General features: G+C 34.2%; 1 protein-coding gene and 1 non-coding gene across 2 annotated transcripts; one reads left to right on the top strand and one right to left on the bottom strand.

Annotated features, from left to right (window-relative positions):
- Nucleotides 1–3,561: 3,561 nt before the first annotated feature.
- LOC128039455 (small nucleolar RNA R71) lies at nucleotides 3,562–3,668 on the top strand. Its single transcript, XR_008193959.1, has one exon. It is a non-coding gene; the product is annotated as a small nucleolar RNA R71 (small nucleolar RNA).
- A 5,072-nt stretch (nucleotides 3,669–8,740) lies between these two features.
- Nucleotides 8,741–14,043, bottom strand: LOC105788351 (AP2-like ethylene-responsive transcription factor At2g41710). The gene is made up of 9 exons (XM_012615220.2): nucleotides 13,637–14,043; nucleotides 12,317–12,399; nucleotides 12,169–12,177; nucleotides 11,989–12,077; nucleotides 11,188–11,261; nucleotides 11,070–11,120; nucleotides 10,460–10,524; nucleotides 9,663–10,294; nucleotides 8,741–9,088 (listed from the first exon to the last, which is right to left on the bottom strand). The coding sequence occupies exons 1-9, from the start codon at nucleotides 13,846–13,848 to the stop codon at nucleotides 9,035–9,037; spliced, it is 1,269 nt and encodes a 422-aa protein (XP_012470674.1). The 5' UTR covers nucleotides 13,849–14,043; the 3' UTR covers nucleotides 8,741–9,034.
- Between the last annotated feature and the right edge of the window lie 5,641 nt (nucleotides 14,044–19,684).

A 19,684-nucleotide genomic window follows, 5' to 3' on the forward strand; every position in this document is an offset into this window, starting at 1 on the left:
TCGTCTTTTATGAGCATTGAAGTCAAGTGGCATTACACCACCGACTAAGAAGTTTACTATGTCAGCATACCAAGGTAATGCCTTGGCAATAAGCAACTATTCATCTAAGAATTCTTCCTTAATAAGTTTCTTGCTTTCATCTTCATTTCCCGATTCTATTCTTGACAAATGGTTAGCCACTTGATTTTCTGTTCCCTTCTGATCTCTAACTTCCAAATCAAACTTTTATAACAAGAGTATCCACCTAACCAATCTCTGCTTGGTATCTTTCTTCCGTACCAAGTACTTGATAGCTGAGTGATCTATGTAGACTGTGACCTTTGTTCCTACTAAATAAGGAGTTTGTCAAATTCAAATACCACTACCAATAAATCCTTCTCCGTAGTGGTATAATTAAGCTGAGCCTCTGTCGATGTCCTACTAGCATAATATATTGCATCTAGTACCTTATTCTCCTTTGACCCAACACTGCTCCTACAACATAATCACTGGCATCGCACATGAGTTCAAAGGGCAATGTCCATTCTAGAGAAACCACAATCGGTGTTGCTACAAGACACTTCTTGAATTCCTCAAAAGCCTGCAAACATTGATCATCAAAATTAAAAGGTTTATTTTGTTCAAAAAAAGTACACATGGGTTTAGATATTTTCAAAAAAATCTTTGATAAATCTTTTGTAAAATCCTGTGTGTCCTAGAAAACTTCTAATACCCTCAACACTAGTGGGTGGTGGTAATTTTTTGATCAATTCTATTTTTGCTCTGTCTACTTCAATTCCTCGCTGTGACACCCTATGTCCCAGGATAATGCCTTCACGGGCCATGAAATGACATTTCTCCCAGTTTAATACTAGATTCGTTTCTCCATTGCGGCATAAAACCATCTCCAAATTCCTTAAGCAATCTTTAAAATCATTTTCGAACACAAAGAATTCATCCATAAAAATTTCAAGGAAATTTTCCACCATGTTCGAGAATATGGCCATCATGCAGTGCTGGAAAGTTGTCGGGGCATTGCATAACCCGAACGACATCTGCCTAAATACAAAAGTACCATATGGACACATGAAAGTTGTCTTTTTTTATCTTCAGGTGCTATGGCAATCTAATTATATCCTGAATAACCATCTAGGAAGCAATAAAAAGGCATACCAGCTAATCTGTCTAACATTTGATCAATGAATGAAAAAAGGAAATGATCCTTCCTAGTTGCCTTGATAAGTCTACGGTAGTCCATACACACTTTCCATCCCGTAACAGTACGAGTCGTTATGAGCTCATTGTTGTCATTACTTACTACCGTGACACCCCCTTTCTTGGGTACACATTACACAGGACTTACCCACGAGCTGTCTGAAATTAGGTAAATAACGCCAACATCAAGCCACTTGATAATTTCTTTCTTGATAACTTCCTTCATAATTGGATTTAGTCGTCTTTGCTCTTCAATGGATTTGCTATGGCAATCTTCCAACAAAATTTTGTGTATACAAAATGTAGGGCTGATTCCCTTTATATCGACAAAGGTCCAACTTAGTGCTATTTTAGATCACCGTAACACTTCTAACAACCTATCCTCTTGCTCAACTGTTAGCTTAGCAGAGATAACAACTGGCAAAGTACTATTATTTCCCAAATACGCATATTTTAAATGTTGTGGCAAAGGCTTTAACTCTAGTACGACAGATTCCTCTACAAATGGCTTAGAAGGATTAAAATATCGATCTAATAAATCCAGGGATCCAAATTTCTTCCCTAGCCTATCCACTATTTTTCGGGCTTCCATAAATTCACCAAGGTCTTCAAAACTTATTGTGTCACATTGCTCCATCAAATTGTCTTCACTTTTAGAATTGCTATAGCAAAATTTTGCAAACTCGTCCACTGTTGTTTTTATCAAGTCAATGGCATAAAATTCCTCATTCTCATCATCGCATTTTAACGCATCAAACACATTAAAAGTAACCTTTTGATCATTTACTCTCATGGTTAGCTCACATTTCTACACATCAATTAGGGTCCTACCAATAGCAAGAAACAGTCTTCCAAGAATAATTGGTACATCAGGGTCAGCTTCACATTCTAAAATAAGAAAACCTGCAGGAAAGATAAATTTATCCACCCTTACCAATACATCTACAATTTTACCTTTTGGATGGGCGTAAGATCGGTTAGCCAATTACAACGCCACTATGGTAGGTCTCACTTTCTTGATTCACAACTTCCTAAAAATTGACAAAGGCCTTAGATTTATACTTGCGCCTAGATTACATAATGTTTTTCCTACATAATGATTTCCAATTATATATGTGATAGTGAAACTCCCTGGATCCTTTAACTATGGAGGCAGCTTATTCATCAACATTGCTGTAAACCTTTCAGTGAGAGCAACAGTATCAAATTCTTCCAATTTGTGCTTCTTTGACAATATATCTTTCACAAATTTCATGTAGTTGGGTATTTGCTCCAAAGCTTCTACTAAGGTATATTGATATGGAGTTGCTTCAAGACCTCCAAAAATCTTTCGAACTGAACATCTTGTTTAGAATTATGGAATCGCTGCAAAAAAGGTAGAGGCGTTCGTCCTTATGGTTGCTAATATTGTTTTGTTATGGCATTTTTGTTGGCAACCTGATATGGTTTTGCCACAGCATTCTTCTGCTTACCTTTCTTAGATGCGACATGTTTTTCAAATGGTTTTGGGATCTTTACCTAATTCTTACTTGCATTATCCTCTCCTGCCATAGCATCATGATCAACATCACTGAACTGAGTCCTTCTTTTAAGGGTAATAGCCTTGCACTGCTTCTATCCTTATGCTCTTAAATTCTTGGTATCACTTGGAAATGCTCTTTATGGCCTTGAATTTAGAACATTCGCTATTTGCCCCACTTGATTTTCAAGCGTTCAAAGAGATGCAACCTAATTCTGAATGACAACATCATTGTTGGTCATATATTAATTTAACAAAACTTCAATGGAAGTAGAAGATGATGCTTAACCGATTGAGTATTTTTCCTCGGCATAGGTTGAACATAACCAGGCAGTGCATTATTGACATTCTGTCTTGCGGCATTGTTGAAATTTCCTGCACCTTAATTACCCCAATTAAAATTTGGATGCTGTTTCCATCCTGAATTGTAGGTGTTGGAATATGGATTGCTATTTCGATTGGAATTTCCCATGTAGTACACTGACGCTGGGTTTGATGGGCATTCATCAAACACATGATTTTCCTCACAATAAACACACGACAACTCTATTGATTTCATCTCATGGACTATATTTGGATTTTTCATGGTTTTAATCATATTAGTTAGAGAAGATGCATGGGTCATTAATGAAGTGATTGCATCGAGCTCTATGGTACCAGCAGCTCTCTTACCCGTCCCAACTCTCGTGGTCGAATACTGATAATAATTGTTGGCAATCTTTTCCAAAATCTCATATGCTTCATTATAAGTTTTGTCCAACAAAGTACCATTAGAAGACGTATTAACTACCACCCCTATATGTGCATTCAACACATTATAAAACATCACAATTTGAGTCCAGTGTTGGAATCCATGCATCGGACATTTCTAAATTAACTCCTTAAATCATTCCCAAGCTTCATATAGCGTTTCACCCTCCAATTTCTGCAAAGATGTGATGTCATTTCTCAACTTGGCATTCATAGTAGACGAGTTATATCGTAGTAAAAATATCTGGCAAAGATCATTCCATGATGCCAGTGTTCCAGATGGCAAAGCATTTAACCATGCTCTCGCACGATCTCTTAAAGAATACGGGAATAACTTAAGTCTCAAGGCATCTTCAGAACACCCTGTTGTTTGAATGAATCACATATTTCTAGAAAGAGTCTTAAATGTAATCATGGGACTTCAGTGGGGAGTCCATCTAATTGTTGTACGATTTGTAAAATTTGGAACATTACTGGTTTCAACTTGAATTGCTGAGTTGTATATTTGGTCTAACTACCCCTGGATTCAGATCATCCAGCATTGGGATGACATGCTCTCTAATTGGCCTATCTTGATCATCCACCACATGTCCAATGGGAGGATTTTCATTGCGATCATTTGGATTACCATTAAGATCATTCATGTTTCCAGCCATTTTTCTTAATTATTTTCTCTTACTCTGCAAGGTTCTACAAATCTCTAGATCAAAAAGGTATTCTGTGTTAGCAGAAATACCTCTTCTCATGTACTGATGGCAAACTTGTAAAAACTAAATACACTAAGTTAAATAAAACTACTAAGTAAAATAACCAAACAAAATTTCACCAAATTGTCGATCCTCGACAGCGGCGCTAAAAACTTGTCACATGTAAAATGATGTACAATTTTGTACAAGTATACACATCAGTTCAAGTAATAAAGTGATGAGTGAGTATTGTTCCCACGAGGATCAGATTGAGGTACAAAATTGGTCAAGTTTTTGTAATATGGTTAATGTTATGGAAAGACTAACGAATAAGATGCTATGGTAAACTAAGGTAAGTATGCAATGATAATTCAAAGGAATGATGATGTAGGCGATAGATGGAATTGATGAATAATTGGAAATGCTATGGCAAAAGTGAGAGTAGAAATGTAATGGCAATAACAAGAGTGATTATTTGAATAGAATGTAAACAAAGAAATAAACAACTAAATATGTTGTGGCAAAGTTACTACGACAAAGAATAAGGATAGAGTGATGTTTATTTGGAAGGCCGGGATTACCCAAAATCGACCCTTACTGTCATTAATGCCTTGGCAAAATCATATCTACTTTATTGCACAAAAAAGTTCTAAAAGGGCCTGCCTCTCGCAAGAGCAAAACCTCAAGTTACCTTGCCCGTGCCTATAGGCTTTTTAGATACCTTGCATGGGTTCCTTTTATATGATCGTGACTTTATGTCCAAAGTTGACTACAAGTGTCTATCGAATACTTGCTTATTTCATTTAATTTTAATCCAACCAATCCAACCCTTTCGAAATTAGAATTAGTTTATTAGTATTCAAATAGTCTTCTATGTCTAAAGATCATTTGCATTTTAATTAAGAAATAACAACAATAAAATGAAATAGTAAAGTAAATTAGATATATACTGCATTTATAAAAACAGTTTAAGGTTTCATCGAAAGTAATTCCAACCCTATAAAGCTCATGGGCTAGGAAATAAAATTCCAAACCAAAATATTATCCGACATTGTCTTCAACTACTTCAATTCAATCTTTCAAAGGAACAATAATGGAAATAACGGAAGAAATTAAAGAAACAACTTTCGCTTGCCCAATCCAAAATTCAACAGTACAGGGCTTGTGGTGGCTAAGAAGGATTGCCTTCGAGTTCCTTTCCTTTGCGCAGTCGAACCCTTATTCACGCCTAAGGATCTCTCCCATTTTTTTGTTTGCCCTTTGTGAGGTTCCCTTCATCGGCTTTTATAGATAGATTAGGCTAGGGTCAGCTAACAGCTCGTGATTACCTTCTCTGCTTTTAGGGGGATTTATCTAGTACAAGTTTGAATTTAGGCTGGGATTGTTACGTGAAAAATGTTGACTTGGACTTCTCAGTATTGCAATGACATCCGTGTTGGCAAACTGTTTACACTTTACCCTGAAAAAACTTCACATAGTTATTTCCTTGTTCCAAAACTTGTTCCTGCCACACCAACACACAAAAAACTCCACCGCAAGCGATTAAAAGCACCTAATTTCGACACAGTCCAAGTCCTAATGCAATAACAAAACTGCTAACTAAAATGTCCTAAAATGCAGTAAAATGTACTTAAGTACAAGCAATTAGCTAGCTTTAAAGGCATGAAATATAACATTTTTTAAGAGTTATCAGTATTCCATTCCAACTTCTAGTATTCATCCATCAGAACAATGCTTGCATGACCAAGTGTTCTATGTGGAAGCCGAGAAAACTCTAAACCACCATTGGTCGATAGGTTGATGTTCATCATGTAGGATAGAGCTTCATATGCCCTAAATTACTGATTTGGGTTCAGAGCATTGTCTGAGGTGTCATCGTCAGACTCATAAGGTTCTGACTTCGTTTTAATTGAATTCGGTTCGAAAAATAGTGCCACTTCTGAACCATCCAAACCGCGCTGCCGAATTGGCTCAAGTTCTGACGATGACACCTCAGACAATGCTCTGAAGCCCTTCTTCCTCACTTGCATCCCCTTCCTTGTCTACACTTTTGTTGTCACCTTTGAGCACGGTGTTGGATGTACACTCACCGGCCAATATTAGTCACGGTTTGGATGAACAAACGTAAAAAAAAAATTAAAAAGTTGTTCGAAAGAGTACACACAACTCTCACCCGTGATGTAAGGTTTTTTTGTTTGATATTAACTTGATGTGTGTCTATGTTATGAAAATTACGCCCCTTTTATAAGAAAATTATGTAGGAAAAAAGAGAATACGTGTTATGAATTTTGTTTACGAATGCATACATTCGTTGCATACTATATGGTGCAAATAATTTTTATCACGCATTCAGAACTCATATAACTTTTATCGAGATTATGCATTTCATAACATGCACAACAATCATTTCAAAGGTACTTTTTGCCCAGGGATGGTAAATATGTTAGAGGTAGCTCGCCTAGCTAGGGGGCTTTCTTATTGACATGGCAAGAAAGCCCCCCTAGTTGGGCGAACTTTCTCTGACATATATATTATTCCAAGCCTAATGCTTCAAATAATTCAGACGATTTAAACACTTCAAACACATTTAGAATATGTTCCAGCGCGCTTTCGAGGTTTTCCTTTGCAAACAAACCCTTCCATATGGCTATAAAGTAGCTCTCACATACCAAACTTCATCATCCATCACTCATATAATTTATCTTCAATCATTTCTATTTCTCCACTATAAATCATTTCTCAGTCTGAAAAATTTTGGTTGCTAAATATATGGTTTATGTTCGAGGTATCATTGAGTCGTCAATGATGTGATATCGCTCCGAGTCGCACATATTTCATATATCATGCCGAGATGGGATCATTGCCTCCGAAGCTTATCCTGAGGAAGTCGATTACGGGGTGATTTTTCTTTGTACGGTCAATGGTGAAAGTAGACATGGAGGTCACAATCAACAGTCGTTATGCGGTAATGGATCCATTTGACGATTGTTACGCGACCACGAGCTCAATTTTTTCGAATACTTGAAATTGATGCCCTATAAGGCTTTGGGGCTTCTAGCTATAATCAATGTAATTTTTTTTCTTCATTTTCAGGTAATCAGTACATTAACACTCATTCTTATTCGAAGGTCGGTATTTTCGTGGACGCAAGAGGACTCTCAGGCAGAGAACAGCTATTACGGTGCAGTAAAGGTGATGCTTCTTCCGAAACGACAATTGTTGTCATTATTACACAACCCATTAATAACTACAATAGTTGCCACGCCGATGAGTTTGACCTTTATTGTGCTGGAACATCCACTCTCCTCCTAAGAGCCCTCTTGTGTCCTCTTCGATGTCGACCTTGGACAAGAATGAAAGGTTAGAGATACCGACTGCTTGGGAATAGAGAAAGAAATTAGGTTGATTACACTGCAAGTCCCCAAAGTTTTTCCAGATGATTATAGCCTCAATCTTATGTATGGTAAATATAGGACATTGCTTGCCGATATCTAAAAAGCTTGAACTTTTGACTGGGTAACGACCGTCACCTAGCCCCACGATTATACTCAAATCCGTGACTGCATCATGGCCGCCACTTTGGACCTTCACGTTGAATTCGACCCTTGATTGTATCAAGCATTATTACCTAAAACTGAATTTCCCCACGATAGGCTTCTATGGTCATGGTCCTATCTCGCCATGACATATGAAATGTATGTGTGTTGAGGCACATTATCACATCCCAACCCCTCAAAACTACTTAAGAAATTTCGTCGTTTCAGTTGGAAACCATGAACACTTTTAAAATACCCTAAACCCTAAAAAATCCTAAACCAAAATCCTAAGCCTAATAAAATAAAAATCCTAACCCTAAGAGAGAGATCTCAAAAATACATCCAACTTCCAATTAAATCGGCCTATATCTCTAATTGATTTTAAAACTGGCCTAAAAACCTAATTATAAGCCTTATTTTCCCGCTACAACAACCACCAGTTCTTTTAATGCCTATTAAAAAATTGGACAAAAAATCATGTCAGAACAATATTTTTTGGATAAAAAATTTTTAAATATCAAAATGGAACGAGTACATCAAAATGATAACTTAAGCCGAAGGCAACGATACTCCACCGGCCTGCACCTGGTTTCAAAAACATGTTAACAACCGATTAAAATCTAAAAGTATTTCCGTTGCATCCAAATGATGCCTACCATAATTGAAAATATATGTCCAAACTTTGACATAAACTCAGTTATTTCACAAAAATATATATATTTCATATAAAATAAAGAAATAAATTTAAAATAGAATTTTCAGTCTCTAAACTTTTTATTAATTTTTTTTTATCAATTCAACCTATTTTTAGCGGAAAGATCCCCGATTTCATGATATTAACAAATTGGACAAATCATCAGCTTCTAGTCCATTTATTTCGATTCCACCATCTAGTCCAATCCCTTTATCATAAAGAATAATTGAAACTCTATTACCAGGCCTAATCATAAATTTTAACCCTCTACGTCACAAAAGTTTAAAATTAATTCATTATCTTTTAATCGCTAACCCGAAAATTCAATAATTTATATATAAACAGCAGTATGAGAACTAAATTCTGATCAACTGAAGGGGCTAACTTCGTATAAAATTCTTAATTAGACCAATTTTAATTTGATTACAAAGACCAATTCATATCTCAACTGTAACATTACCAGATAATACACGTGGTATGTCTTGCATACTATACAATATACACCAAAATTTTCTTCGTATATGCTCTCAGAACTTGAGGAAGTATTGCAAAAGTCTCGTTCTAAAGATAAACTGGCCTGTGTCTTATAAAAAAAGAAATCTGCAAAATAAGAATTCAAGCAAAATATATATTCCTCCCATTGCACCCGAATTACTCATTCCTCAGGCCGAAAGAAGGTATATGTCGAACTCGTCTCCGTCTTTGTAACCTGCATGGAGATAATTTAAGTTCTTTATGAGGCTAACTTATGTAAGGAAGAGTTGGGAGCTTACCAATTTCATAAGCAGCTGCGCCTCAAGGAAATAACAGATTTCAAATTATTGAGGAATAAATTAACACCCCTGCCATCTCGTTATAGTTAGGAAGCTATATTAGGTTTGAGGTGATAGGAAACTCGGAATGGGTGTAGTTAGATCATGCAGAGACAAAGAACCGGAAACCATTTTCAGTTGGTTATGTCAAGTTCTATTCTAATTGGTTCCTACTTCCAGGGCTTAATGGTACAGCCATAAAACTGCAATGAATATTATTTTCTATCATCAATTAGGGGAAGATGACTACCTGGACAAGCAATCTCAGAAATCCCTGGTTTCAAACTTTGACTTCCTTCCTTAAAATGCATACGATGGAAAGATCGATGTTTTGGTTATTACAGTTTATTAGCCTAAACAACTAAAAACTTTCATCATATACGTACTACAACAATACGTTTCATCTACTAGTTATATAATTTTATTAAAGTTCTTCTAAAGAGAGAAAGTATTGATGAAACTTATACCAACCTCAGGATTACGAGATGGTCCAGTAGGAAGAGCAGGAACAAGAGATGTCCAAAGCACAGGGTCCACCAAGGAGTCAATTGTATTGTAGTTGGTGAGAAGTGGAGCAGACAAGAAGGGAGTCAAAGGGAACACATTTTTCTGAAGAGATGATAACCCACCAGTCATCCCCATTGCAGCTCCAAGTCTGTCACCTCCAGTATCATTATTTACTGATTTTTCAGCTGCCTTACCGTAATCCATTTTGTTTATAGTATTTTTGTTCTCATTCTCATCATTATCAGAATTTTGTTCTTGTTTCTTCAGTGCTTTCTCTTGCAGGCTCTTGAAATCAGCAGACCGGGACAATATACTCAAGGCAGAGACAGAGGACCCTTTGCATTTTGTACCTTCAAGGGATGTGCCCAGACGGGGCATTTGGTATGGTTCAGTAGGCTGCACTGCCCACTCTGATGTTTTAAGTTCACTACCAATGTCTTCTGGGCATGCATTTTTAGTTTCCTCAGAAGATTTTGTTCCAGCTTCTGCTTGACGAGTTTTGTTGGTTCCCCACCACTTAATATAACCCGTTAAGTCAATCTTTCTCTCAATGCAAAAACCACCAATGTAATCATTTTCTTTGGTAGTATCATCACCTACACAATTGGTTTAACAAGATAGAATTGGATGTTACTAGTGCAAGGAACTGACATGTGAAAGATCCATATTACATTTGGCTAGAGAAGGTGTGAATTAAAATAACTCACAGTCCTCCCGTAAAACTAGTTGCTGGTTTAAAAAATATTAAACGGTAAACTTACCATAATGTATACTATTGAAGTATTCAGATCCCGAAACACGGCCAAATGAGGAGTCCCACCGACGACTTCATGGTAACCAAAGGTATATATTCAAAATTTAATAAAAGAGGAAAAGAAAAAAAAACACATTAATAATCAATGCATGATTTCAATGATGATAGGCTCCCACAAGTTGGAAGTGAATGATGTTAAGAAATTTGCAGGAAATAAATGAATAATTAACACTTCATTGATACCATAGAACTCACAAACATATGATTCATGGTTTGGAACATGATAATAAGGGAAGAAAAAACGGATGATTATTTCTTCTGACTTCTTTCAACCGTAAGGGATTTTTCTTTTCATTTTGAAAACGTTATATTGAGAGAAAGGCTATTCACATCAAATGTTAGCTGACAATTCTGGCAACAATGCTCTTGTGTGGCCTACTGAAATATGAAATTTGCTAGAGATATTCAAAATTAGGTGAGAAAACTAAAAGGGGAAGCTTGAGGCAGCAATTTCACCAATCTTTTAAACTAGTTCTTCCATCCACTAACACTAGGAAAAGGAATCGTAGAAAATACATGTTTTGGTACAAGTATGGATAGATATGATAAAAGTTTACCTTGAAAGACCACGATATTTAGAAATTCCTCTTGAGAAACCACTGCTTTTTCTGTAGAGAGACAATTATAAGTAAACAAATCTAAATTGGGATACAAACTTCTAAAGTTCACACACACCTTCGAAGAGATGCAAGATAGTCCTCTCTTGACACATTCTGCATCTCTTCAAGATCCCTAGTATAGTCAGTAACCTGCACAGAAATTTCCACGATTTAGAACCAATTTCAGGCAGATGAGGATTAAAGCACAGAGGTGATGAATTAAAATATATTCTTTTGTGCCAAACCGGCTCTCTCAACAAGACCCACTCTTCCCAAAAAGCCCAAAACCTAACCAAAAAACATCCAAAGAAAGAAGGAAAAGCAGAAAATGGTATGCATTCATGTCCCTGAAAGGTGAAACAAAAGTTTCAAATGCCAAATTTGAAAATCAATACTAGGAGTAAGAATTAAGAACTGCAAGGAAATCACATCATTGTTAGGAAAACGTTAAAATCTTTTCTTTTAAAAAGAAAAAATCTCTCGACTATTTCTTTCAAAAAATAAAAATATAACACAAGAAATAGATATTTTAATTCATAAGAAAATTTATTTTCTGAAATTTTTTAATTCTAAAAATAAGTTTTACTTTTTTAATTTAAAAACGACTTTTTGAAGAATAATTATAAATGATATGACAGGTAGCACTTTTTTGTTCCCTAATTTTACCATGTCAACCTTTTGATTAATATGTTAGTCGATGGGACAAGATACTAGAGACAACTAAATTTTGAATACACGATATTTCTACCCATTAGGTATCAAGTTGGCAAAAGTGGTTTTCAATTAGTAGCAAACAAAGCAAACATGATGAGCGTCCAAGGACCCAATATTCCAAAGCATCTAATTCGTCTACTTTCTGTGCTAGTAGTCATCTTACCGGAAAATTAATGAGCGTCCCAGGACCCCAGTATTTCAAAGCAGCAAGGTCATAAGCTCTTGCAGCAGCCTCCTCATCATCATATGCCCCTTAAAATATATGTTGCTTAATAATTAGTAATTAACAGAATGAATGGAAGGACATGTTCAAACAGAAAAACTCATGAACCTTCTAGCTTACCTAAGTAGACTGATGATAGTCACACACCAATCATCATAGGCACCAAAGAACAACAAAAATATTGTCAGTTTTCATGAGAAATAGTAACTATTAAGTTGCAATTAACTAGCTTTCAAATGTAATACAAAAGAAAGGCAGACAGACAGACCTTGCTTCCCTTTTTTATTCTGGTTTTGATTCCAAGTACTTTTATCCCAAAGGTGAGCTTCATAACGACCAGTCCATCTATGCCTATTATAGATCAATGTTGAATCACAAGCATCAATCACCATGTATAGGAATGAGTGCTATTAAATTCTTTAGTACTTTCAAAAGATAGCCAACTTTAAAACATGCATCACCCAAGAAAAATGTTGCAGAACTAAATGGGATCTTTTAGTTCCTTCAGAATGACCTAGTTTATCCATTTATTATAGCTGTCAACTTCAACTTACAATCAACCCTAATAGAGAAGATATCAATTACAAACCACAGAAACCTATGTGGTCTAGTAATATGATTAACTTGAAGAAAAGCATTCCTTGTTGTGCACAAAATTTGATTACCTTAAGCTTAAACTATTTCTTGCAGATTTCTACTCCAATATATCACAGTAGTACAATTTTATCAAAGTTTCTCCACAGCAAAGAGGAAACAGAGGGGTGGCTTGGCTACAAAAGCAGATAAAGATGACAGCTATATGCTCACAGCTGCTGAAATAGAAACATGCACACTACAACATTTTGAAAAAAGAATTGATGTTTCTTCTAGGTCTTGCAGTCACCACATTGTGTACCTATGACAAACCCTGTTGATTTTTTCTCCCAAGCCTTTCTTGCGTTATGCTTTTCAAAAAGCTGGCAGACTTAATATGTTATCATTTTTGTGTCCTCTCCTAACCGAACATACAAGACCAGCCAAAGGATCCCGATCAATTAATCAAAGGCATATGCCCATTTTGATTTTCTCTCCAAAGCTTCGTCCTTACCCTTCCCAAGCACCAATCATCAAACACGTAGAGGACATCAATAGTGCCCTTTGAACTTTCACCTCCAAGATTTCTTCACTCACAACAACAATAAACTGTAACTCTGAAATTAAAAATAGACAAGTTCTCGCAATTTAGTTCCCTTTACAATCTATAAAAGCTAAGGTTAGCTCAATTTGACTGCTCACTTTACTGATATCTTGCAGCAACAATTACATATGCCCAAAGCTAAAACCAGCTGAATCCCAGATCAAATCCATCAAAACCATTCAAAAGTGCCACTCTTCTCCCATCAATTAATCTAATAAACTACGCATAGAAAAATCAGATTTCCACTAGGCTCATCCATCAACATAAACTTCAGACAAACTGTAACTCCACACTCATGATTTTTTATTTGAATAAGAAAATTACAGATTATAACTAAATCCAAGCAAGTAAACCAAAATATTTTTAAAATAAATAAATAACTTCAATAATTGGTTTGTTATTTCTCTCTACCTGGTGACTCCACGGTAAATGGAGCTGCGTTTGCCGGCGGTGCAAGGCGGCATCTTACTGATACGTTCTTTAGCAGTGCAGCCTCTTTCTTTCTTCGCTTTCTTCAATCCTCTGCACAGTAAAAGTTGATCGTTTGCTATCACAGTCTCGGAATTCTCTCCGCCACTGGCTTCCGCTTTCATCCCAGGATCAGAAGATGACGTCGAAGCCATGTTTAAAGAAAAAGAAACCCTAAGCCTAAGAGAAAGAATTACAAGGTACCAAAGAGGAAACAGTGAAGTTGAGAGACAGTGAAGCGTCGGATTTTTGGGGTTTTGTTTTGACGTTTGGGTCTGATTTTCACTGTGGAGGAACAAAAATATGGGACGAAGGAAATGGGGAATTTACGACGGTGCCCTGGGCAGTTCTTGCTATTAACTTGGTGATGATTGCCATTGAGAACGATGAAACGGCTGTAACGGCTAGGATTGGGCGATGGTTAGTTATGTAACTTTACATATTTTGAAAGTCTTTGAGGCTTTGGCATCTGTCAAAAACAACGAGCCCCACGACGTCGGTTTTGCATGTTTCTTTATTATAATAATTGACTGTTTTAAACGGTGTGGTTTCCGAAAATATTTCTCTCATAAATAATAAAATAAATCTATTTAAATATAAATATAAATTATAGAGTAAATTACTCAAATAGTCACCTAAACTTTTTTTGTTTATCAAAATTTATTTTTATTAATTTAGTCACTACCATCAAGTTAACTTTGTATTTTAATCACTATTATTAAAATAGATTTAGTCACCAAACAGGATACCGTTTTCTTGTTATAATAATAAATTTAGTTTCAAATGATTACTAATTTTGTTAATTTAGTATTAATTTTAAAATTTCAATAAAATTAACCATCAATATATTACTTGAGTTGATCTTGATTCTAAAATTAAAATATTTTTCAAATATTTAAAAACACATAAATATTCAAAAATTATTACAACTTATGAAAATATATAAAATAAATCAAAATAAATTAAAAATAAACATATTTAAAATTGTTAAATTTTAAAACATTTTAGATTTCCTTTTTATTTTTTATTTTTTATTTGTTCTCTTTCTTTCACGTTATTATTTCTCTTTTTCATTTTACTTCATAAATTTAAATCTCTTTCGCTAGCTTCAGAAGAGTTAAGAACTCAAAAGAAAATAAAAAATGAAATAAGGGAAGATCAACAATGGTTTTTAAGCTCAAATCCCCATGAAATTTCACCATTGTCGTCACAGTCTGAACCAGGGAGTTCATTAGAGCAAGTTGAAGCACAATCCCAGAAGCGAAAAGCTGGAAGGAAGAAATTTTGAAGTGACTCAACACCCAGTATTCAAAGGTGTTTGTAGAAGGAAGGCAAGTGGGTGGGTGGGTGGGTGGGTGGGTGAGTGAGCCTATCAAGAAGTCCCGAATATGGCTAGGCACATGCTCGAGCCCAGGTATGGAAATCAAGGCTTACAATGCAGCCGTTATGGCTCTCAAAGGAGATGTTGCTTGCTTAAATTTCCCAAATTTGCTTGTAAATTGTCGCGTCCTATTTCGTCTTCGACTTATCATAAGTCGAGTCGGATTGAGTTAAAGCTAGACCCTAATAAAATTTTAACCCAATTAATAAGATCGGGTCCGATCTGGAAAATGAATTTAAATTTTTACCTAAACTCGATCTGGATAAAATTGTTAAAACACATATTTGGTCCAGTTTAACCGTATTAAAATTTTTTATTTTATTTTTTATATAAAAAATTTTAAAAATCTAATTAATGAGAAACACTAAAAATATTAAAATAAATATTTTCAAACAAATTGAAAATAAATTAAAAAAAAATTTTTATACTTAAATAATATGTGCAATTTAATAGAAAATGTCTCTAAAATAATAACAAAATTAACAATAAAATAATACTTATACAATATCCAAACAATAGTAACATAATAGTGAAATGACAACAAAACAGTGAAAAACAATAATAAAATAAAACGGTTTTTTTTTTTTTTGCAAATTCGGGCCAAGTTCAAGCTAAAAATCCCTTACTCATGGCACAGGCCTTATTTTTTTTTGCCAAAACTCATTTTTGGATCTATATTGTTGCCTAAACGTACCCACTTTTCGAACAGACCCTTCAAGTCGGCTCATCGGACAAGTCTAGTTCATCCCGTTAGAGATATTTAGCTTGCTGCTATGGGGAAAAAATGATAAAAGGGAAAAGGGAAATAATAAGGTGAAAGAAAGACAACAAATAAAAAAAATTAAAAAAGGAAGGTGTGAAAATGCATTAAATCTTAACAATTTTTAAATATATTTTTTTATAATTTTTTTGAATATTTTATACATTTTAATAAATTTTAATAGTTTTCAATTTTATGTATTTTTATTTTTTAAATATTTTTAATTTTTAGAATCAAGATCAAATTGATCAAATGTGCAAATATTAAAAGTTAAAATTTTTATTTTTCAAAATTAAGACTACATTAATAAAAATAGATAATCATTGAGGACTAAATTTATTATTATACTAGCCCATTTTATCATTTCATTTGGTGACGAAACCTATTTTAGCATGGTAATGAAATCTATTTTAATAGTGAATCAATTATATTTTGAAGAAGTCATAATTTAATGAGATATTTTGATGGAAATGTGTAGAAAACGTGACTCATAAATGATATTATAGAAAAGTTAAAGGACAAAATGATAATCATATAAATAAGATAATTATGGAAAGTGTAATGATTAAGGATTAAATTCTGTCAAAACATAATTGGTAGGGGTAATTTTGTAATTATTATTTTAAGGATTATTTTAATGAAATATTTTGATGGAAATGTGTAGAAAAATATGGAGAAACCATCTTATTTAAGCCATCATCACGTCACCTTCATAAGGCCTTCATCCCAAATTTTGTTTTCTTTACAAATAGATCCTTTTCAACATTTCCAAGCCAATTAAGCTTAATCACTCCAAATTTTTTCATTATTAGTAAGTGAAATCAATAGAGAATAGCAGTAGCCACTTGAATTTCATAAGAAGTGCACCTATAATTGTCTTGGAGGAGGAGAAAACAATGATTAGTAGTAAATATAAGTGATTGAGGTAAGAATGATAAACATTTCTTGAAATTCATGTTAGTTTTAATTGAAGAATATAGATTATGATATTTTATTATGATTTTAATGTATAAATATTGTATGTTTTGATATGGAAAATGAAGAAAAGAAGGAGATAATTGTTAAGTTTAAGTAGATAAGTAAAATTCTTTACATGATATTTAAATATAAGCCTATATGTTATATAAATAAAGAATAAGATATGATAACAAATAAGAATAAGAAAGTGATGACTTGATTTGATTTACTAAGTAGTTAAATTAAGAGAAAAAGAAAGAAAAGTGAGAAAAATGGCTAAATTATAAAGTCGTAAAATTTGATGAAATTGTAATTATTATAAGTATGTGAGTAAACGAAGTGAAATATGTAATGTGTGCATGAGAGCAATACATAGGTTGAATAATAAAGACTCTTTGAAAGTTACAAATGAGCCGAATGTAATTGGGCCAATTGCATGTGGGTCATCTTTAAGTGCAAGAATCCATTACAAATACCAAGTGGGCCGATCAGAATGGCTAGGGCTAAACGGTTCAAGGAGGCACTTGGGGGCTTATTCAAGGTATTTGGGTTGATGATGAAAAGACCAAATTCAAATGTGGGCCAAATGAAGATTAACGTTTAGTCAACATTATTGAAGTGGCTGTCTAGCTTCTAATATGCATCTCTTTTTTATGTTTAGCATACTAATGGGTGTATTTAGTTTTTATTTAAGACATTAAACTTACTTTAGATGCATTACATGACCGGCCAACAAGATGCATGCATAACCGACCATTCATTTACCTTGGATACATTGTATGGTTTTGGTTCATGTATCTTCAGCCACTCATCTCTTTTTAGGTTCAACATATGACCAATATATACATGTGTGACCATATTCTTACCCTAGATGCAACGAATGGAAGGTGAAGTGAATGTACATGTATTAATGATCATACATGTACTTGAAGGTACATTGGATGAGAAGATTCATGAACCTAAAGATTCAATGTATGGTCGGATTCATGGATACATTTATGGTAGAGTTTCAGCCATTCCTATTCTTGGAGGGATGTTCCAAGTATAAATAGTAGATTTAGTCCTATGTAAAAAGGTTAATGAATTATTCAACTTGAAATATATTTAAGAGAGTTTTCTGTTTAGTTCTTTAACGAACTTTCAAACTTATCAAGATTAATTTTTGTGGCGTTCACCCTTGTCTTATCAATCACCTTTTACCTATCTTGAGTGTGGTGACAATAATTCCCTCTTACACCATTTTTTCATGACCTATTATAGGTTTTTGGGTCAAAGGTTCTACTTAATACCTCTAGTTCTATAACAGCTTGAATTTGGGGCTAGTCAGAACAGTGGTTTCGGGACCACAAATTCGACAAGGAAAAATTTATTTTTATTATATTTTTATGGTCTGCGACTTCACAAAATAATTTATTAAAAATTTCGTTCGAAAATTTCGACGTTTGGACACTCAATTTTGCCAAAAGGACTAAATTGTAAAAAAGTGCAAAAGTTGAGTTCTATATGTTAGAAGTGTCCAATTGTTATGAAATTTTAAATTGGAGGTCCTTAAATGGTAATTAGACCATTTTTTAAATTGTGGACAAAAATGGACATGAGATAAGTGAAATAGGAAATTTTTAAGTTAGGGGCATTTTGGTAATTTGGTAATTAAAAAGTATTAAAAAGAGAAAATAGGCCAAAAATCATCATATTCAACCTCATGGCTGAAATTAGCAAGGGGGAAGCCATGGTTAGGGTTTTCAAGCTTCCAAGCTCGATTGTAAGTCCGTTCTAACCCTGTTTTTAATGTTCTTTACGTTTTTTGAGTCCCGGTAACTTGATTTAGCTTATTCTAGCAATAATTTTAACCTAGGGTTTATATTTAGAAAAATAAACATAAGTGAAATGTGTTTATTTTGATGTTTTATGTTAGAATATGAAGCTAGAAATTATGTTAAAAAATTTTTACTAAGCGATTTTAAGTGAAAACGAGTAAAACGACATAATCGGTAAAAATACCTAATGTTCATAAGTAAGTGTTAGAGTGAGAATTTGATGTTGCCATAGAAGGGAAAAATGTTCAGTATGTCATAAAACATAAGAATAAGAGATGAAGTTTAATTTCAGAGCTTTGGGGAAAAAGTGTAAATATGCAAAAGTTTAGGGGCAAAATCATAATTTTGCCAAAGATCGTGTCAAGGACTTTTTTGATGAATGTGAGTGTTAAATAAGTTAAATGTGTCATTATAAGTCAAGAAAGACAAAGAATTTACTTTGATTAGTGAAAAAGAAAAGTGAGAAATTCCCAGTCGAACCTTCGGAATAAACAAGGATACAAATGAAGTGACAAAAATGATCACATGTGTGGCACGAACTGTGTGTGGGCCACTATGTAAAAGTGAAAGTGATGGTCACGTGTCTAGTACTATGTGTAGGCTACTACGTGTACTAGAAAGATAGGTCACATGTGTAGTACTATGTGCAGACTACTATGCGTATCGGATAGCTTCGATCAGGTGTGTAGTACTATGTGCAGGTTACTACTTGTATTGGATAGTGATGGTCACATGTGTAGTACTATGTGTAGGCTACTATGTGAACCGGTATCATTAATTATAAGGTGGTTGCTATGTGCTGATCCCACCGGATATCATTGATTACAAAGGGTGGTTGCTGTGTGCTGAATTCACAGTGTATCTGTTATTATTCCGAAGTGTTCATTGGGAAATTAACTAAGTGAAAATACATGAGATCATGTAACGATTAAGTGCAATTTAATAATGAATATATGTGCGGAATTGAATTGAATATTGACTTGAAAATGACAAAGTGAATTTTGAATTAAATAGTGATTGAAAGTGAAAAAGTGAAATTATGAAAAGTAGAATTAGCAACAAAACAGTTTTGAATA

The sequence above is a fragment of the Gossypium raimondii genome, chromosome 2 (genome assembly GCF_025698545.1).
Source record: "Gossypium raimondii isolate GPD5lz chromosome 2, ASM2569854v1, whole genome shotgun sequence".
Taxonomy (NCBI): domain Eukaryota; kingdom Viridiplantae; phylum Streptophyta; class Magnoliopsida; order Malvales; family Malvaceae; genus Gossypium; species Gossypium raimondii.